Below are 19,352 nucleotides of genomic sequence, written 5' to 3'. Positions count from 1 at the left end.
AACAGAGAATATCATGACTGTCATGTCAGTTTCCAGCGTCCGTGTTTTGTTTTCGTGAAAATGTTCTCCAGGGACCTGGAGGAATGATACAATTTTCTCTCCAGCTCCTAGCCGAGCCAGCATGGCGACATTAAGTTCGCATCCACTGGACTCACTGGTCCTCGTCTTCTCTGACGCATCATACGATCGCGGCTGAATCCGAATCTTGGATCTCGTGGAGCCATGATTGTGTATCGTATCGATCAATCCAGGGCCCGCATCATCCACTTTGGGAAAACAGCGTAAACTGCACCGAAGGCTGCCGCCTCCATCCGAGATGAATTGGGGAGGATGGTCTTTGGCAGCCTGGCTGTCGGACAGTACCGTTACTCCAAGCAGCCATGAGCTGGATGCCCGGATGCCATCTTTCTCCACCATAGATTCGTTTCGGCGCGTGGATTATGTCGGCAAGCTCATGCATGTGTACCGTCGGCAAGACCCACGGACTGGAAAGAGACAATCCGAAATGCATCCGAAGATGCATAGTAGATCCGAGTGATGGGCCGGCTGAAACAATGTATATCTGTACAATGCTGCCGCACCTAGAGCCTGGTTAGCGAGGACCTCTGACCCAAGGTTCCCTAATGGGTCGGCAAATTTGCAGAACATCATCCCATCTTTAATCTCTGCATGGTCGTTTAATTGAGAGACCCGCTGTTTCTGGGCATCCTCGACGCGAGAAGTGTGCGCTACACATTATTCACACTAGAAAATCAACATGGCTCGAGCTGTGGACAATATCCACCGGCCAGCGGGCCGTAGATTTTTTTCCCGCTGATAGAGCATAGCTGAAAGAGACAGATCAGAACATACCCGGCAGATCGAACTAGAACACTGTAATGCAATGCATCTGCTGAAGGTATTGATGGCAAGTAGTGCTGCGGCTGTGATAGGACATGCCGGGTTTTCAGTTCAGCTCTGCACTGCAGGCTGAGCACACACTGCGCCAACCAATCTTTGCACAGCACCGACTCGCCGTCGGACGACACGCCCGCTTGCTTCAGCACGCATGCGCTCAGCTCATGGCAATTTAATCTGTTACGTACTGGGACGGCTCAATTTTTCTGAGAAGGTTGAGTAACTTCTCGAAAACTTGGCACTGCCGACAAGCCACGCATCTGCAATGTTAAGCTAAAAAGTACACGGCAAGTCTCCGAGAAGTAGAATGGAGCCCGACGGCGATCGCGATGGCGCGAGAGAGCAAATTACTGCGAACGCCAGACACGTGCCTAGGTTTTCTTTTGCAGGGATCATCCTCTCTAGGTTTTTTTTTTTTTGGGTATGTACTCGGTGGATACGGGACCATATGCGTATCCACTGCGAGCGGAAGATTCGCACACAATGGAGACGTGAGGACCACATGGGCACAGTACTTGTTATTGAATGGTTATTTGAGCTATCGGGAATATTCAGTCCTCGGTTTGGAACCACACCGGAACCAGAACCACGAAATCGCACAGAACGTAGATGATAGTGCTGTGTGCGACGGAATTGCATCATCGCCGGTGCTGGGGATCTTGCACGGGTATTAATTAGGACTCCAGTCGTACCATAGATCGAGAGTGTACGGGCGGAGATACGACATCTGCGTGCTATCTTATGGAAGATGTCGTGTCCATAATTGCGACGGCGGTAATTGTGGTCGTTAGTTTCAACCTAAAGATCTTATTTGTTGGGTATGGTTCGTACAGTAGTGTCAGTCCAAACACACCGACAGAGCAAAGACCAATGGAAACTTCGAAGCAAATTGGCCGAGCTTGGCAGTATCGTATGTACAAGGACGCTCCCATTCAGACCCAGAACTCTGACCACGGCTCGTAGTCTATCTCCGCATTTTCGATCGTGCCGAACAGAGACATCATTCCTTCAGATCGCTATCGCTTGCACCGAACTGGCTTTCTGATAGGATCCACGAAGCTTTCGACCCAGAAGTATTGTGGGAACAAGTGGAGATGAACAGGCCCATCCTTCACCCGCCCGCTCCACGATACGGAAAAAATCTCAATCGCTGCAGATTGCCGGTGGCAGGATTTGGGGAAAGAGAACTAACCACTAGTCAACTAATTTAACTTACAAGGTGCATCCAGAAAATTCCATCATTGGACGGGTAAGACCCTTTTCGGCCCTTCTAACATCCTCGGAACACGGTGGCTGGGGGGATAAGCAGCAGATCTTTCCCGAAGCTTCCAAATCCCACGTTCCGACGGCAGCGATAGCTCAGTGCTAGTCAGTAACAGCTAGCTAGCTTCGTGGTGGCGTGGGTTGGGTTGTCTACGGCGACCAGTCCCAAGGTCCTTCTTGGAAAAGCAGGTCCCAAGCGATAACAAGCTAGCAAGGCCGATCAAATAGGGGAAAAAAAACTGGAGATTGGTCCCGTCTGGGAATGGCGTCGGGAAAGCCAGCCAGTGGGCGCGCCCCGAGGTCCTTTTGGCTCCTTTTTCCAGGCACGGTGAACTGTGGTTCAGAGATCTCGAGTCCGGAGAAACCGTCCGGATTGATTCCATTAGCCCGCACGTGCGCTGCAACCCTAAGTTGTATTGAGATCGACTGTGTGCATCGACCCTGCGTTTGGGGGGCGTGCGCTTGCTCGTCCATGGATACATTACGCTGTCAGCCTTTTCCGTGGGATGTGTAGCCGAGTGAGTTATCGCTCCCACCCCCCGCACAGTTCGGTGTGTATCGCTTGGTCGCTTAGTTACGGTTTGAGGTGTAATTAGGCAAAATGCTACGCAAACCCAGCCACATGCTTCTGCTCCGAGGTTCGGTCCTGGGGTTCCGGATGGATGGTATATGGCGAAATTATTATTGTGGCAAAACTGCGTCAAAGGACCGTTTGGTGCCCTGTGCGCGCCTCTAATTTTGCCGCTGGGCGTTCTTCCAGTCTTGCGATAGGACACTGCGCAATGTGTACACCGTGTCCACGATTCAAGTCTGACATGAGACAACCAACACAAGACACTCACTCTACAGCAGTAAGACAAGCCACACGCCGCATCAGCGAGATCCTACACTACTCTGTACAGTACATGAATCAGAAACGCCATCTGTATACACGGTAGCAGAATTTAGTATCGCCTCCTATCGACCTAAAGCCTAATTGGCTACCCGGGCCTCGTCGTGGTCTCTCCACCACCTTCTCGTTCCAGTATGGTTTGAGAATCCAAAAGACGCCACACCGAAGCGCTTAGAAAAACAAGCAAGTGCAACACGAAAACACAAAAGTATCGGCTCCGCATGGCATGGGGGCGCGACGACCTCGTGCGCGCAATTCACCCGGGCGTCTGGCGTTTGACTGGCGCGGGCGTGAGAATAATGGGTCTCGAATCCTCAAACGCCCGGACTTCGCCCGCAGGATGGCCAGTACAGTTATCGGCGGGTGGGCCATGGCCCCGGCGCACTAGTAGAGAGACAAAGGCGGACACGGTGAGCATCCAGGCACTGTTTCAGATTCTGTCTGCCAAAACGTCGTGCGGAATGGTCCGCCGCACAGACGTACTTCCTGAGCTACGTGCTGGCCACAAACTAAAAAATCCCACCGGGCCGGATTCTCCACATGGACTATGGATGGAGACCATACATTAGTTTCTTGGGGAAATTGAAATGATCTGCGCATTATCAGAGTCAAATTGCTGTCGATGGTCGGGATTAGCTTCTCTTATGGGCGTAACTAGCTGTGGTCGAATTATTCTAGCGTCGGGGGTGAGTTTACTTTCGTTGTTTACTATACTTTGTTTACTGTAGAGTTTTAAAAAAACGAGACAAGTGGTACGGATCCGAAAACCATGCATGTTCGACCGTCGCTATCCGCTTGGTTCAGATTGGATTGACGAAGACAAAAGCCCTGGCTTGCTCCGCAGTACTGTATTGCCAGGGCCAGTATGATTGATCCATGAAGCTGGCCTCATTATTCGTCCCGGGGAAGCTGCTCTGCTCCACTAGGCCACATTATTGGATTTGCGAAGCTTTCTGGTCTATTTGACGCCTCGGTGGTACCATGTGAAGTCTCATGAGGCGAAAAAAGTAATAATTGATTACTACTGAATTGAACCCTGCTACTGTAAGTTGCGGTGGCAAACGAACGAACACTATTCACACCAAGCTCGAGCACTATTCGCCTGTAAATTCTGTAAATCCCTCGACGAGGGATCCACTTTCTTGACACGGGAATATCACTCCGTCTGACTAGTCCAGAATCCGCAATCCCTGGCGTGCGGTGCGGCGAGGCGTGCTTGTTGGAGGGAGGTAAGCTTTAGGCAATGCATGGGAGACGTCAACTTGTCCGTTTGGGAAGACCCTTGCAGCAGCTTCGTTGTCCAAAATGTGGTGCATAGCATCTTTTGTACATGTATAATTTGACTCTTCCCGAAGAGTCGACAGGTCAACTCCAAGGTCCTCGTCACTCGGGAACAAGCATGATGATCGCCAACGGTTTCTCGCATTTCTGGGTCAATGCTGCGAGTGTGATTTGTCGAGTGAAATGAGCATCGTCACGCCCTCCCGTCGCAGCCGTTTACAATCGCACGGTCTTTTCGTAATTGCTAGTTATAGTAGTAGACTATTCCGGGCAACAATTTGAATAATCCATGGGCGACGAGCCCCATTTGCGTTGATCCACTTGCCAGGCACGGGGACCACTTGGATGGCTGAGGCGAGCCATAATATTGGACCATCCGCGCATCCTCCAGTTTTATGGGTCTCCACCGAGTTACAGTCAGTCTAGAGCAGCCGGTGTAGATTACAATCTCGTCTTCCCACAGCTTCTTCTGCGATTGTTCGTAGTGTTTTCTGCTGCTCGTATTCCGTCCCGTCCCGTGTATGAAGTCATTCTGAACCGTTCAGTTGTTGTTTCTATTTTTTGTTTCTCGGATAGGTCTCAGCTGCGGTGGAGGGATGAAGGGCTCCGATTCAGTTCATTCAATAGGATCATCCCTCAAAAATCGATCCTCCATCTGTGGGACAACGGTGGCGGCGGCAAGGATTCGGGAGGAACGTTGACATGGAGCAATAGCGCAGTCCCGAGCACATGGATCAAATTTGGGATATTCCCTTCAGCGTCCTCGTCGAGCATTGGTTATTACTAGCTGACAATGTAGGTTACCAAACTAGGTTCTGGAACCACATATGACAGCCTTCCATGCATGCTTTTTCCGTCTTCCAACCAGCTGGATCATCGTCACTACGTCTGGGAGGGAAAATAGTGGACTTTGAGGACTTGTGGACACCAATTTCCAGTGATAGCGTCATTGGCTGGGGAAGAGTGGAAGGCCCGCCCGAGCCGAGCGCTAACCTCAAAAAGCAAGGAAGTGGGCCTCGCGCTATGTTTAGCGGCCAATCGAGCACAGTGAAAGTCTGCGATGGGCCTCAAGCAGGAATGATGAAATCCACTGAATGTCGAGGGCAGGTCTGGACTCGATCACTTAAAAAAAGAAAAATTTCATCAGTGGTAGGTTATGTGCCACAGCCGAGCAATGATCCAAGAATTGGGACCAGACCTTGCTTGCTTGCGTGGGCGCGCAGATGGCTGTGTGTTGTGCTGGGAGGGTGCCTGTCTGTCGGCCATGGTTGGTGTGATGTCCTATCCAGTATCGACGGATCACACAGGCAGCTTGTGTTTTTCCCCGGATCTGCTGTACTGATCACATCACTGCACAAATGGGACGAGTGGTTTTCGCGACCTGGCTGAGAGCCGTTGCCCAATCGCGACAGAGCCTACCAGTGCGATGACATGGAGGTGCAGTAGGTCTGCCTCGGCGGCTGCATGGCCATCGCTGATTTGGGGCGATGAACCAAGAGCAGTATGTACTGTAATCTGGAGCCTTGCCTCTCACGGATGCGCCCGCGGCCAATCAGCAAGCGGGCGGCCTGTGCTCGTTTCCAGGCGGTTCCTGCAGTAGGCCGCGTAACTTGGCCGGTGGACAGGCCGTGAATGCGAAGGATGGCCTGTAATCGGTCGCCGGGAGACCTGAATAATGGGTTGAGGAACCGCCGGGCAAGAGAAAAACCGTCAACTGGACGATCCATGTGGCGAACCAAGCGATCCTCGGCTTGGGTGTTGCACTCGTCGCTGGGATCATATGAAATTGTCACTAGCGGAGACGACTGCCGACCGTTTCACGATCGCGGTGGTCGCACGGTGTGTGAGTGTGTGTACGGATCTGCGTATGGAGATACCACACCATACAGATAGGGAAATGGATGGACCAGCGCGGGATTATCGTGGGGCCAAGCGAGGGCTGCTGCGCCCACGGGCAACGGCCATTGGCCCCCAAGATAAGCCCTCGTGCGTTGCCTTCCAACATCTCTCACATTTGTATGCACCCACCTACAGTAGGTGAGGTGAGGGTGAGGTTCGTACATATTCCTCGATATTGTGGTCGACTCCGTTCCCCCTCTCATCACTATCACATTTTGCCTTCCTCTAGTCTTCTTCTCTCTCCGCACTACCAATACTCGTGCGGACTCCACCGTCTAACCACTTTTAGACAGTGGCCGAGTGGGTTCATAGTTGGCCCGATACAGGATGGGCACTCCACCGTGATTGGACCAGTCTTGGATGCGCCCCACGGCCCTCCGCTTCCTACGGGAACTGAGCCCTCGCCCTCATCATAATCATACCCAATCCCGCCCCGGACTAAATTACCATACAGCGGGTACCACCGATAATAAAATAATTATAAATCCATCAAATAAAATAATAATAGTGTCTTCCGTCCGAGTGGGGCGAACACTAAGACCCGGCAGTGGAAAGCAGCACCAGGCAGATCACCTCTTTTATCCACCCCGTCACCCTCTGCGCTGGGTTATGCCTCTCTTTTTCAGACCAGATTGCCCATCCTGGCCCTGTCTCTCTTTTTTCCCCGTTTTTTCTTTTCTCTATCAACTACTAGTATTGTCGGTTTGACTTTTTTGGGTTTCGGGATTCCTTCGACTGATTATTTTGGATCCGTCTCGTCCTTTCCTTTCCTCACTTGTCTGTCTCTCGGTTCCTGACCCCCCCAGGTCAACCTGTCCTTCATTTACTCCAAGTGCCCTCGTCCACCGATCTATCGATCTGTCTAATTGTCTTTCTTGCTTGGCTTGTCCATTCCACTCCTTCTGCTAAACTACACACTCCTTCTCTCGCCTGGAGAACCTATCCGTTCGCCCAGGCGCATTTCACCCAGTCCGTTGCTTGTGCGACAGGATTGACAGGAAAAAAAAATAACAAAGATCCTAATACCAGGTGAGTCTTGATCTTTTACAACACACCGCGTCGCAGGCGTAAAGACTGATCCGTGTCTAGAAATGGAAACAACATACATGGCTCCGGCCCCAGTGCATGGCCAGCCCTCATTCGCCTACTACGACTCTTCTCAGCCCAGACAACCAGGCGCGTTCACCAGTCAACCGTCTGACATGCCGTACTACGGGCAGATGCCGCCCCAGCAGCAGCAACAGCAGCAGCGTGGCTCAGAGCAGCAGCAGCCGATCTACTCGGCGCAGCCTGTGATGAACATGCACCAGATGGCCACAACCAACGCTTTCCGGGGCGCGGCGATGAACATGACTCCCATTGCTTCACCGCAGCCATCGCAGATGAAGCCCGCCATCATCGTCCAGCAGGGCTCGCCGGCGCTGATGCCGCTGGACACCCGCTTCATCAACCACGATCTGTACGGGTTCCCATCTACGCCGCCTCTCTCTTCTTCCGGGAGTACCATCAGCAGTCCCCCGTCGGCCAATTGCACATTGCACACGCCGACCGCCGATGGCTTCTTCTCTTTTGAGAAGGTGGAGGGCGTCAAGGAAGGCTGTGAGACCGACGTGCACACCGAGATCTTGGCGCACCCCGAATGGGCGCGTTCCGACTCTCCTCCAATGACACCTGGTAAGTCTATGAGCAAGTGATGGAGGATAAAGGAAATGAAAGAAAAGTAAAGCAAGGGGACTGACTGACTTTCAACCAGTGTTCATCCATCCGCCGTCTCTCACCGCCAGCCACACCTCGGATCTGTTGTCCGCCAACTCCTGCCCTTCCCTCTCCCCTTCGCCCTCTCCCGTCCCCAGTGACTTCCTGACCCAGGCCCAATCGCTCTCTGGCGAGTCTTCTGCCGCTGGCGCTGACTTCTGTGACCCACGCCAACTCACCGTTGAGCCGTCCGTCAATGTTCCCGCTCAGGATCTCCCACCTCTGCCGACTCTCTCGTGTGAGGAGGAATACCCGCGCGCAGTCGTGGGCAGTCCATCCGTGACCCTGCCGGTCAACAAGAACCCGTCTCCAACTTTCACAAGCTCGTCCACCGAGGACCCGCTGAGCTCGCTGCCGACCTTTGACAGCTTCTCGGATCTGGACTCCGATGACGAGTATGTGAACCGCCTGGTTGACTTCCACCCGGGCGGCAACGCCGTCTACCTGGGTGACAAGCGTCAGCGGGTTGGCCCCTACTTGGCGGAGGATGACGTGTTCCTCAGTGAGCATGAACTGGACGATGTGGAGGATGAGGGATACCACGTTCCCTCTGTTCCCTCCTTTGAGTGGCCCGAGTCTGCTCACCCCCAGGCTGCCGAGAGCGAGGACTCCGACGTGGAGGAGACGCAGACCAAGAAGCGCTCCAACCGCAAGTCGTCGCGCAAGAGCTCCGCTGTCGAGGACGACGTGGATGTCCAGAAGTCGACCTCGTCGACTGACAGTGACTGCGGATCGCGCGAGAGATCCGAGTCCGCCCCCGTGTCGGTGAACCGCCGCGGCCGCAAGCAGTCTCTGACCGATGACCCGTCCAAGACGTTCGTGTGCACTCTTTGCTCACGTCGGTTCCGTCGCCAAGAGCACCTCAAGCGCCACTACCGCTCGCTCCACACGGAGGACAAGCCCTTCGAATGCAACGAGTGCGGCAAGAAATTCTCCCGCAGTGACAACCTCGCGCAGCATGCCCGCACGCACGGCGGCGGCTCGATCGTCATGGGCGTCTTGGATGCCAATGACGTCGCCGCCTCGTTCGACGAGCAGCAAGAGACCGGTGCACTGGGCACCGTCATGTACGAGGCCTCCTCCCAATCGGGCTCTGAGGAGGCGCCCGCCGTGGACCGCCGGCCTGCGAAGAAGCGCAAGCGTGAGGCAGCGGCCTAAACGCCGTCGTCTTGTCTCGGCGCGTTCACGACTTTTATGAGACCAGGAACCTTCCTACTGCATATATAATACTACACACACACATTCTGTCGCCTTCTTCTTCGGACGACCGCGGCCGTGGGTCTTGATTGGGTTTGGCGTCAGGGCATTTACACTGGTGGTTGTCGGGAAACACAGAAAGGCTTATCGGTGTCTCGGCAGCTTTGTTCTTAGCGAACGGGGACACTGACCTACACCTTGTTGGCCTCGATTTGCCTGGGACTTCGGAGAGAGACGTGGGGCGTTTTTTCCCCTCCATGAAGGAGAAAAAAACAAAAAGAAGGGAACATAGAGCGAATGATGTGGCATCTGTTCTACCCTTGGTACCGTCGACAGGTCGCCAAGGTGGTTTTTCTTTTCCTTTGTTTGTGTCTTTTCTTTTTCCTTTCCTCTGACCAGCACAAATCGGCGTGGGCACTCTTGTATGTGTCGAGCTCACTTCGGCCTTGATTTGGTTTTTCCTTCGTGTACCCCCCCTTTTTTGGATTTCTTTTCTGACACTTTCGTTCATCTCTTTTTCCCTGTCTTATTTCATGTAATATGCTTTTTGGCCTCTTTTTTTTTTGTCTTGTGCTGGTCACATTCCTGTATAAGTTAATTGACCACTCCCCTTCCATACCCCTTTTTGTACTGTTCTTGTCTACCCCTTTTGTGTTGGTCTGATCTTCCATCTAGCGCAGACGTTGAATTCGCATGCACTCCATTTGAGCATGATCTGGTTCTGGTAAAAACAAGATTCTGTAGGCTGTATGTGTAATAAGATATCTACTGCACTATTAAACTGTAAATCTTTGATTTTATTTGAGCGGAATGTAACATCTACCGTCACCTAGCGTTGTGGTGTAGTACTTGGTCGTAGGCTATAGGAATTCCGAGTGCTTATCGATAAGAACGGCCCTCCGCAATTGGCGAAAAAGTTGTTGCTTGATCCATAACACAGAACACGGGCAAGGTACACCCACCATGCCTCCCTCCTCTTCAGATCCGGGACTAAATGTCATCGCCCTGATCTCCGGCGGCAAAGACTCGCTCTACTCCCTGCTACACTGTATCCGCAACGGCCACCGAATCGTGGCGCTGGCGAATCTGTACCCAGAGGCAAAGAAGAATCCAGATTCCCAACATGCTAGTGAGACCAAAGAAGAGGCGACAACCAAAGAGCAAGAAGAAGAGACGGAAGACATCGACAGCTTCATGTACCAAACAATCGGCCACAGCGTCATCCCGCTCTACGAACCCGCCCTGGGCATCCCCCTCTATCGGGCCCCAATCACTGGCGATGCGGTCGACACCGCCAGAATCTACCGACACGACGCAGCAGACCAAGCAGCCGAGACGAGCAGCCTGCAAGACCAAGAAGAAGATGAGACAGAATCACTGGTTCCCCTTCTCCGGCGCATAAAAGAAGCCCACCCAGAGGCCAACGCCGTCTCAGCCGGCGCCATCCTCTCGACGTACCAGCGCACGCGTATTGAAAACGTCGCTGCCCGTCTTGGTCTGGTGCCCCTGGCGTGGTTGTGGATGTATCCATCTCTCCCGCCACCGACGGCACGCCAGACGGATTCCATGGCCGTGGTCGAAGCGGGTTTGTTGGAGGACATGGCTGCTTGTGGATGTGAAGCGCGCATTATCAAGGCTGCGTCGGGCGGACTGGATGATGGGTTTCTGTGGGGAGATGTCTCAGGCGAACGCCCACTGCGCAGACGCATCGTTAAGGCTATGAGGCGCTTTGCGGCACCTGAGGATCTTCGTGGCGCTGTCCTTGGTGAAGGGGGGGAATATGAGACGCTAGCACTCGATGGGCCTGGTTTTCTATGGAAACAGAGGATTGATATTGTCTCCAGGGAGACTCGCACGGCGGAAGGTGGAGTGGCCTTTATGAGTTTGAAAGGGGCGCGCTGTGTGCCTAAAGATGTGGAACAAGAAGGAGCATTCTCTCCGCAAGACGTGAGAAGACCGGATTTGTTGGATGCGCCATTTGCTTCTTTGGCTTTGGAAGATCTGTCGTCTCTACCGCTATCATCGCTATCAGACTCTACTACAGAGACCAGTTTGACAACAGCATGGTCTGGCTACGAGCCCATTCATCGGCAGACTGGCACGGCCTGGACAATTTCGAATCTGATTGCGCCCGAGGCTGGTACCGGCGCTGGAGAACAGATGAAGGGCATCGCCGATAAGATTCACCAGGAATTGAAGACATCTCATGTCCGATCCACAGACGATATCGTGTTTACTACTGTGCTCCTCCGCTCCATGTCCGACTTCGCCTCCATGAATAGTGTCTACGTGTCGCTGTTCAAGAAACCAAACCCTCCAGCACGGGTTACTGTAGCCTGCGGAGACCGACTACCAGCCAACGTCAAGGTGATGGTCTCTCTTGTTGTGGACCTGGGTGCGCGGGACCATCGGCAAGGTCTTCATGTCCAGTCCCGGTCGTACTGGGCCCCGGCGAACATCGGACCCTACTCACAAGCCATGTCCGTTCCAGGACAAGGAGAAGGCAGGTTGGTTTACATTGCTGGCCAGATACCGCTAGATCCTGCCTCGATGGAGCTGGTAGCGCCAGAAGAGACTGAGAGTTACTATCTACGGACCGTGTTGGCTCTCCAGCACCTCTGGAGGATTGGAGAAGCCATGCAGGTGGACTGGTGGACGGGCGCCGTGGCCTTCCTGGCTGGCAGTGAGCACGCGGATGCTCGCGCTCAAGTGGCTTGGCATCTATGGGAGCAGATGCATGCTCGACCAGCAGATGCTGAGGATACGGATGAGGACGAGGGACCGCAGCTGGATATCTGGGATATCAAGTACGGTCGCCGGGCAGAGGAGCTGGCTCCTCCGGATTCGTCATGGGCCTTGCCAAAATTCAGCATCCTCAAGGCCAACTCGGCCACATCTGTCCCGCCATTCCTGGCCGTCCAGGTTAATGAGCTGCCCCGAGGCAGCGATATCGAATGGCAAGGACTGGGCAGCCGATGTCGACAAGCCGAGGTGACAACCCAAAATGCAGGCTCTACATTTATGAATGAGAGCTGCAATTACTCCGTGATCGAGATCGAATCGGAATCGGCTTTGGACATGGCCAAGACGCAGTGCCACACTCTGGTGCAGGCGACGCTGTATACCACACAGAACATCTCTGCTGGGTCGTGGCCGGGCCAGATTGTGCCATGTCGGTCTGTCTGGGGCCGAGGAGGAAGGAGATTGGCTGCGGGAGTGGTCTTACATCGGGAGAAATCACTCGAGCGATAGCATAGATTACATGAATCCATCCGCTGTGGCGATGATGTGACGGGCAAAATCCCTTCCGCGTTCAGGAAAGATAACAACACAACTCCTCCTGCACCACCACTGTTTTCTCCGGACACACTTCCCCGGCCCCCCGAATAACTATAGTTCCTCTAATTCCCCGAAAAATAACTCCCTGCCTCTCTCTCTCTCTCACGCACACACTCAACATGACGCACCCCTCGACCTAAGGCCTTAAATGGCGCCATGACATCTCCGCGGGGCCAGGAGGAAACCGGAGCTCCTCCGCGCAGCAGCACGCCTGCCACGAGCTCCGAAGGCATCGCCATCGACGACCTGCGATGCTTCACACGCTCCCCCCATCCCTACCACCTGAAAAGCAGCGCCAGCGCCCGACGCCACGGTTCGCACACCCCGCCCTCCGAGCAGGGCGACCTTCTCCGGCCTCCCTCCTACTACTCCAGCAAGTCATCGCGGACGCCGAGCGACAGCGGCACCGAGGCCGACGATGAAAGCACGGGACTCCTGCGCGGTCTGCCGGCTCCGCCGCTACGGCCCCGGAAAGGCTTGCGGGTTGGCACAAATGGCACTGTCGTCGCGGATACCGATCCCTGGATGCCCTCGCTGCATCCCTGGCCGCCGCTGCTGGTGCGGACCATTCCCCGGAAGAGCTCGCGGTGGAGCTCTGATACAGAGGCTGAGGGGCGGATGGCGGAGAAGCGCCAGATGTTGAACCGGAAGAGACGGGTCGAGGTCCTGAGGCGATTGTTGGAGACGGCGCTGTTGCTCTCTGTTGGAGGGGTGGTTTTGCTGCAGAGAGATGCGCGGGCGCTGGCTTGGGCGTGGAGGAAAGGTAGGATTTATCTTGAAGGCTTGGAGGTGTGGAGATCGCTAACTACTTTGCCTTCCACAGAGCTCGCAACCCACGGCCTTCTCGTTACTGGATTGTATGCCGCTTTTCCCTTCACGATCCGGGCTGCAACAAGCGGCCGGAGATGGCGCCTATGGCCCAAGAACCGGCCTTTCTTTTCTATACCTTCGAGTTTTGACCCGGCACCTCTATTATATCCGCTTCTCATCCCGATCTTCGTCTCGTTGTCTCTGACACACCACCGCACGGCCCTGGCCATGCCCAACATCATCCTCAGTCTCTCCTCTCTACCCCCGCTGGTTGTCCCACTACATCACTGGGCTCATGGCTTCAGTACATCGCATTGGATGGTCACTTTGATACCCATCGTCATCTCCGAACATACATTCTTCGATTCTACAATACCGAAGCCACTGTCATTACGCGGGTTCGATGCAGAAGCATTGACTCTTCTTTTTCCTTTGCATCAAACATTGATACCCACATTAGACTTCTTGTTGACCACCAGCCTTCTTCCCGCCGAGCTGCAGCTGCTGACCACGGCGCTGATCAACCTATACTTGTTTGCCGCCTCGCCACAGGCGCAGATTCTCAAAGCCTTGTTGTGGCTGGGTGGGATGTGTATTCTCATTTCGTGTCGCCATCTTCTACGTTGGGAGGTTGCTCTCGCGCGCATCCCTAATTGGAAGTTCCGTCGCCCGCCAAACCGTTCGCAATCGCCCCGCAAATTCTTGAATATGATGGATCATCGGATCTGTGAGAAGCTGAGCAGAGCTTGCGTCTCGGATGGACCCATGTCGGACAGTGACGAGCCAAGTGCATTCCAAAACTCGCGCCGGACGAAGACCATACCTCCAATCTGTGAGTCCGGGCTCCTATCCGCCGAACCTAGGAGTGCCACTGGCGATATATCCATGACGAAAGCCCTCGAGCAACATATACATACTGTCCAGCGACGACGACATTCGATCGCCACGTTCGACGAGGTGATTCGTGAGGAACGGGTCCGCACCACGCCCGGTGGCCGGCGGAAGAAATCCATGGAGCCGGGGCTCGCCTCGTTCCTCTCGCTCACCGCTGCCCAAGCGCAGGTCCGGAAATGGCTGTACGCATTGTGTGTTTATGCGACCTCCGTGCTGATTATTCTCGGCCCGATCCGAAAGTACGTGGCTGAGTACGCTCTGCATGGCCAGGATCCGTTTGCGTGGGCGCTGGGATATCTATTCGGCAATCTGTCTGGATTCCGATTCTGGGTGCTCATGCTGAATTTTGAATATTGGATTCAGCTGCCCCCTCGCGTGGACGGGGATGCCTCGTGCTGGCTTGGCTGGGTCGAGCATCTTCGTCAGACCACCGTCGGCGCTGCCAGCTCTCGTCTCCTGATCAGTGGGTATTGTCTCTTGGTGCTGTTGACCGGCTTGGCTGTGGTCTTCCAGCTCAGCTCTGTTGCCGAAGTCGACACGCGGCGCAAGTTATTCCACGGCATGATGGTGCTGATGTTTCTTCCGACGGTCTTTGTGGACCCGACATTCTGCGCCATGGCGTTGGCCCTGGTCCTGGCCGTCTTCCTCCTGCTCGACCTCTTCCGGGCGTCCCAGCTGCCTCCCATCTCCCGCCCTTTAACATATTTCCTGGCTCCCTATGTCGACGGTCGTGACCACCGCGGGCCCGTGATTGTGTCGCACATCTTCTTGCTCATTGGATGCTCGATTCCGCTCTGGCTGTCTCTCGCCGACCTCCCTCGGACTGGTTTAGGCCCCTGGGCCGGTTGGGACGTGCCCTCCCGCGACGTCAGCATGGTCAGCGGTGTGATCTGCGTTGGCATGGGCGACGCAGCGGCGTCTCTTATCGGGCGGCGCTTCGGCCGGCTCAAGTGGTTCTGGGGCGGAGGCAAGTCGCTCGAAGGTAGCGTCGCTTTCGCGGTCGCTGTCACCTGTGGGCTGGTGGTTGTTCGTGCCTGGCTCCTGCTTGGCCGGTGGCCTGTGTCGGGAATAGCGGATGAAGACTCGGTGCTGTCCTCGACGTCGTTCTGGCTGGCGACGGTTGGCAAGGCCGTCCTGGCCGCTGGGGGAACCAGTGCCACGGAGGCGATCCTGACTGGGTGCAACGACAACGTTGTGGTGCCGGTGGTGCTATGGCTGCTCGTACGAGGGCTTGGTGTTTAATGTATAGAAATGTCCCAGATGTATAAACATGGAATCAACCATCTTAGATAAGCACCCGAGGCCGGCCGATCCCTTATCTGCGTATCGATAACCCTTTCCCTCTCTTGTACGTCTTCCATTATCTCTCGGTCTCTCTCTGTGACTCCCATCTCTCCCTTTGTCCTTTCCATCATCCTCGTCCTCTTTCTCTTCTTCCTTTCCCTGCCCCTTCAGTCCGTTCTTCCCTCCCATCCCATCTCCATCTTCTCTATCCCCTTATCTCCACGTCGTCACCGCCCTCCTGACCGCCCCCTCCGATCATCTCATCGATCAATCGTTATCGTTGGTCCAGGTCACACCCCCCAGCCCAGCTGCCGCCTGCGTTCCTTGGGTCCAGCTGCCCGCCCTCTTCAGCATCACATCATCCTCGACGCCTATTAGAACCAAGCTCTCCCGGTTGCCACCCCCATAATCTGGTTCCCTCCTAGTATACTTCAACCAACTACTTTACCACAACATCATCCACCTTACACACACCGCCCTCTATCGTCCTCTTTCCCTCAACCCCAACTGTTTGGGTGCCTGCCTATCACCCAACTCCTGTCTGCGAGCTACAGTGGTTTGCCTCAACCTTGACACTAAAACACCTACCCGGGTCCGCCGGTCTCGTTTCCCGGCACCTCACCCCATCTAGCCCCATTCCCACCCTCGTTGTCCGGCGCTTCCTCGACCTTCCTGGCTTCCCGGCTGCTGGCAGCGTCATCCTTCTACTGGGCTCCCCTGATGGGCCTCCACCGACAGTCATCCCTGTTGCCGCCGTTGAGGTAGTTGTGGTCGACGGGGCGTGGTTGATTTTCAACTTCTCCCCAAGACTCGAAGTTAGTGGCGACGCTGCCCTGCTACAAATATGGCATCTCAACACTCGCGGAGATCGCGCGAGTCGACTCGCCCCGAAATGTCGATCGGCCGCTATACCCGGCTCGACGAGATCGGGCGAGGGAGCTTTGCTACCGTCTACCAGGGGGTGCATACGGTGAGTCACTTTCTCTTCTCCGCGTTCTTTTTGATGAGACGCTGATCAGCTCTTCGTTGCCTTGCTAGAAATCCCGCACCTACGTAGCCATCAAGTCGGTCAACCTGTCAAAGCTCAACAAGAAGTTGAAGGACAACCTCTCCTCCGAGATCGATATCCTGAAGGGCCTCCATCATCCGCATATCGTGGCGCTCATCGACTGCCATGAATCCACATCCCACATTCATCTGGTCATGGAATACTGTGCTTTGGGGGACCTGTCACTGTTCATTAAACGACGAGAGACCCTTGCCAACCATCGATATACGCGGGACATGATTGCCAAATACCCAAATCCTCGCGGTGGAGCGCTGAATGAAGTTGTCGTGCGACACTTCCTTAAGCAACTTTCAAGCGCGCTGCATTTCCTCCGAGACCGCAACCTTATCCACCGAGACATTAAACCGCAAAACCTACTACTTTGCCCATCCCCTTCATCTTACCGGTCAGGTGTGGCCCAAGTGATTCCTTATAAGGGCAGTGATGATTCATATGAACCCATAACCGGTCTCGAGACACTACCGATGCTCAAGATTGCGGACTTTGGGTTCGCTCGATCCCTTCCGGCCACCTCGCTGGCAGAGACCCTTTGTGGCTCTCCACTTTACATGGCACCCGAGATCCTTCGGTATGAGAAATATGATGCCAAGGCAGACTTGTGGTCGGTTGGCACCGTGCTCTATGAGATGGTGGTCGGCCGGCCTCCCTTCCGTGCCACCAACCACGTGGAACTGCTCCGGAGGATCGAGAAAGGAGAGGACCGAATCCGATTTCCCGAAGACAATCCTGCCTCGGATGACATTAAGAAGCTGATACGCGGCCTTCTGAAGCGGAATCCGGTGGAGCGATTGAATTTCCCTGATTTTTTCAACAACCATGTCATCAAAGATGATATTCCTGGTCTGGTGCCAGATGATCTCCCACGGAGGCCTTCTGCCGAGTTCGATGATGCTAGACCGACTCCGGTCGACGTGAACACGGCCAAGAACTCTCCATACGCCGAGGAACCGGAAGAGACGCTCACATCCCCTGCCAGGCGACCGCCGTCGACACGTCAGAAATCAGGGACGCCACCGACTGCCGCGACTATGCGTCAAGTTGGCAGTAGTGATCGTCCTTCATCTGGTACCATCAAAGGACAGGAAACCAATTCCCACCGGCCTGGCCCAGTTAGCCATGCTACAGCACCTGGTCGCCAGGAACTGGTGGGCCGCCATGCCGCCACAGCTGCGATGGAGCGCCAGAGATCTCGGAACACGCACACGGACGCTACACGGACGGAAGAACCGTCAGATCCTGCCCGAGCGGAACGAGAGCAGGCTGCCCAAGACGTGGCCTTTGAGCGGGACTACGTGCTTGTGGAGAAACGTGCTGTCGAAGTGAATGCATTTGCAGATGAGTTGGCACATAGCCCCCGTATCCAAGGCGGCTTTGGTCGCCCGGGACAAGCCGGCACTGTATCTCGGCGCGCGACTACCCAGGGACTCCCCACAACCACATCGACCTCTCCGCATGCAAATGCTACCAAGGCCATCCAGGTTGCGTCGAATCGTGCCCGAGCAGATTCAATACATCAGCGTCAACACTCTTACGAGCGACGGTATGGCCAGAGCCCCACGTCGGCCACATCAGCCATCTCGAAAGCACTCAATATGGCCAGTGGTCGCCTCTTTGGAATGGGGTTTTCTCCGCCACTAGCCATCACCAAAGGTGGCCGGTCACCCCCGCTGGCCTACAACCCATTCCCTGCATACCCAGCTGCCCAGGCTAGCCTCATGATTATGGGCGACGGCGCTAAGACAAACGTTGCGGTCGACGAAGACTACAAGGCAGTCCAAGTCATCGAAGAATGTGCTACTCGCAGCGATGTCGTTTATGGATTCGCCGAGGTGAAGTATAAGCAGCTCATTCCGTTGGCACCCTCGGCGTCCACCGACCCTTCTGCGAGACCCCCCGTCTCTAGTGCTGACACCGATTCTACCGACCCCACTGACGACGGGTTGACTGTGGATGCCATCGTCACACTCTCCGAAGAGGCTTTGGTACTATACGTGAAGGCTCTGTCCCTGTTGGCCAAGTCCATGGACATTGCCGGTGCCTGGTGGTCGCGCAAGAACCGTGAAGAGACGTATGGCGACTCTTTCTCGACTAGAGGAGAGACCAGTGCGCTCGCGGGAGCCCGCATTAACAATATCGTGCAGTGGGTGCGGGCTCGGTTCAATGAGGTCTTGGAGAAGGCTGAGTTTGTACGCCTGAAACTCATGGAAGGGCAAAAGCGTTTGCCCTCGGATCACCCCAGCCATCCAGATAACCAGCCCATCGCCTCAAGTGCTGGGTCAAGCACTTCAATCGATGTGGTATTGAGCCCGGGCGTCACAGCCGAAAAGCTGATGTATGACCGTGCCTTGGAGATGAGTCGGGCTGCGGCGATCAATGAGCTGACTGGCGATGATCTCGCCGGCTGTGAAATTGCCTATGTCACCGCCATACGCATGCTAGAAGCTGTGCTGGAGAATGACGGGTCGCGAACTGACCGGCAAGATGCCACACCCGCTGGGGAGAAGGTCGTCCTGGACGATCTGCAGGCGGAGGATCGGCAGGTGGTGCTGAGGTGTAAGTTTCTTGACAGTTGGCATTTGAGCGCAAAATACTGATGTGATGTTTACAGTGGTGTCGAGCATGCGCGGTCGCCTCGCTTCTCTTCGCAAGAAACTGGCAGTGCTCGCCAAGCGAACCTCGGCGCCCACGCCGACGACGAGCAGCACAGCGCGGATTCCGTCCTCGAACTCGGTGCCTGTTGCACTTGCGACCGGTGCCACGCCGCCGCGGTGA

General features: G+C 55.0%; 5 protein-coding genes across 5 annotated transcripts; 4 read left to right on the top strand and 1 right to left on the bottom strand.

Moving 5' to 3' along the window:
* Positions 1-5,748: 5,748 nt before the first annotated feature.
* On the bottom strand, positions 5,749-6,060 carry N7474_008184 (uncharacterized protein; the record flags this gene model as incomplete). The annotated part of the gene is made up of 1 exon (XM_057199594.1): positions 5,749-6,060. The coding sequence occupies one exon, from the start codon at positions 6,058-6,060 to the stop codon at positions 5,749-5,751; it is 312 nt and encodes a 103-aa protein (XP_057050295.1).
* Positions 6,061-7,323: 1,263 nt separating this feature from the next.
* On the top strand, positions 7,324-9,145 carry sebA (putative C2H2 transcription factor (Seb1); the record flags this gene model as incomplete). Its single annotated transcript, XM_057199593.1, has 2 exons — positions 7,324-7,906; positions 7,986-9,145. The coding sequence occupies 2 exons, from the start codon at positions 7,324-7,326 to the stop codon at positions 9,143-9,145; spliced, it is 1,743 nt and encodes a 580-aa protein (XP_057050294.1).
* Positions 9,146-10,147: 1,002 nt separating this feature from the next.
* Positions 10,148-12,436, top strand: N7474_008182 (diphthine--ammonia ligase family protein; the record flags this gene model as incomplete). The annotated part of the gene is made up of 1 exon (XM_057199592.1): positions 10,148-12,436. The coding sequence occupies one exon, from the start codon at positions 10,148-10,150 to the stop codon at positions 12,434-12,436; it is 2,289 nt and encodes a 762-aa protein (XP_057050293.1).
* Positions 12,437-12,679: 243 nt separating this feature from the next.
* Positions 12,680-15,469, top strand: N7474_008181 (putative phosphatidate cytidylyltransferase; the record flags this gene model as incomplete). The annotated part of the gene is made up of 2 exons (XM_057199591.1): positions 12,680-13,286; positions 13,347-15,469. The coding sequence occupies 2 exons, from the start codon at positions 12,680-12,682 to the stop codon at positions 15,467-15,469; spliced, it is 2,730 nt and encodes a 909-aa protein (XP_057050292.1).
* Positions 15,470-16,355: 886 nt separating this feature from the next.
* On the top strand, positions 16,356-19,352 carry atg1 (serine/threonine protein kinase ATG1; the record flags this gene model as incomplete). The annotated part of the gene is made up of 3 exons (XM_057199590.1): positions 16,356-16,481; positions 16,550-19,133; positions 19,189-19,352. 3 exons carry the CDS (start codon positions 16,356-16,358, stop codon positions 19,350-19,352), a joined length of 2,874 nt encoding a protein of 957 aa, XP_057050291.1.

Source organism: Penicillium riverlandense, assembly GCF_028828495.1.
Source record: "Penicillium riverlandense strain IBT 135883 chromosome Unknown utg000007l_segment0_segment0, whole genome shotgun sequence".
NCBI lineage: Eukaryota > Fungi > Ascomycota > Eurotiomycetes > Eurotiales > Aspergillaceae > Penicillium > Penicillium riverlandense.
Note: the sequence above shows the minus strand (reverse complement) of the source record. Positions and strands in the feature narration are given on the sequence as shown.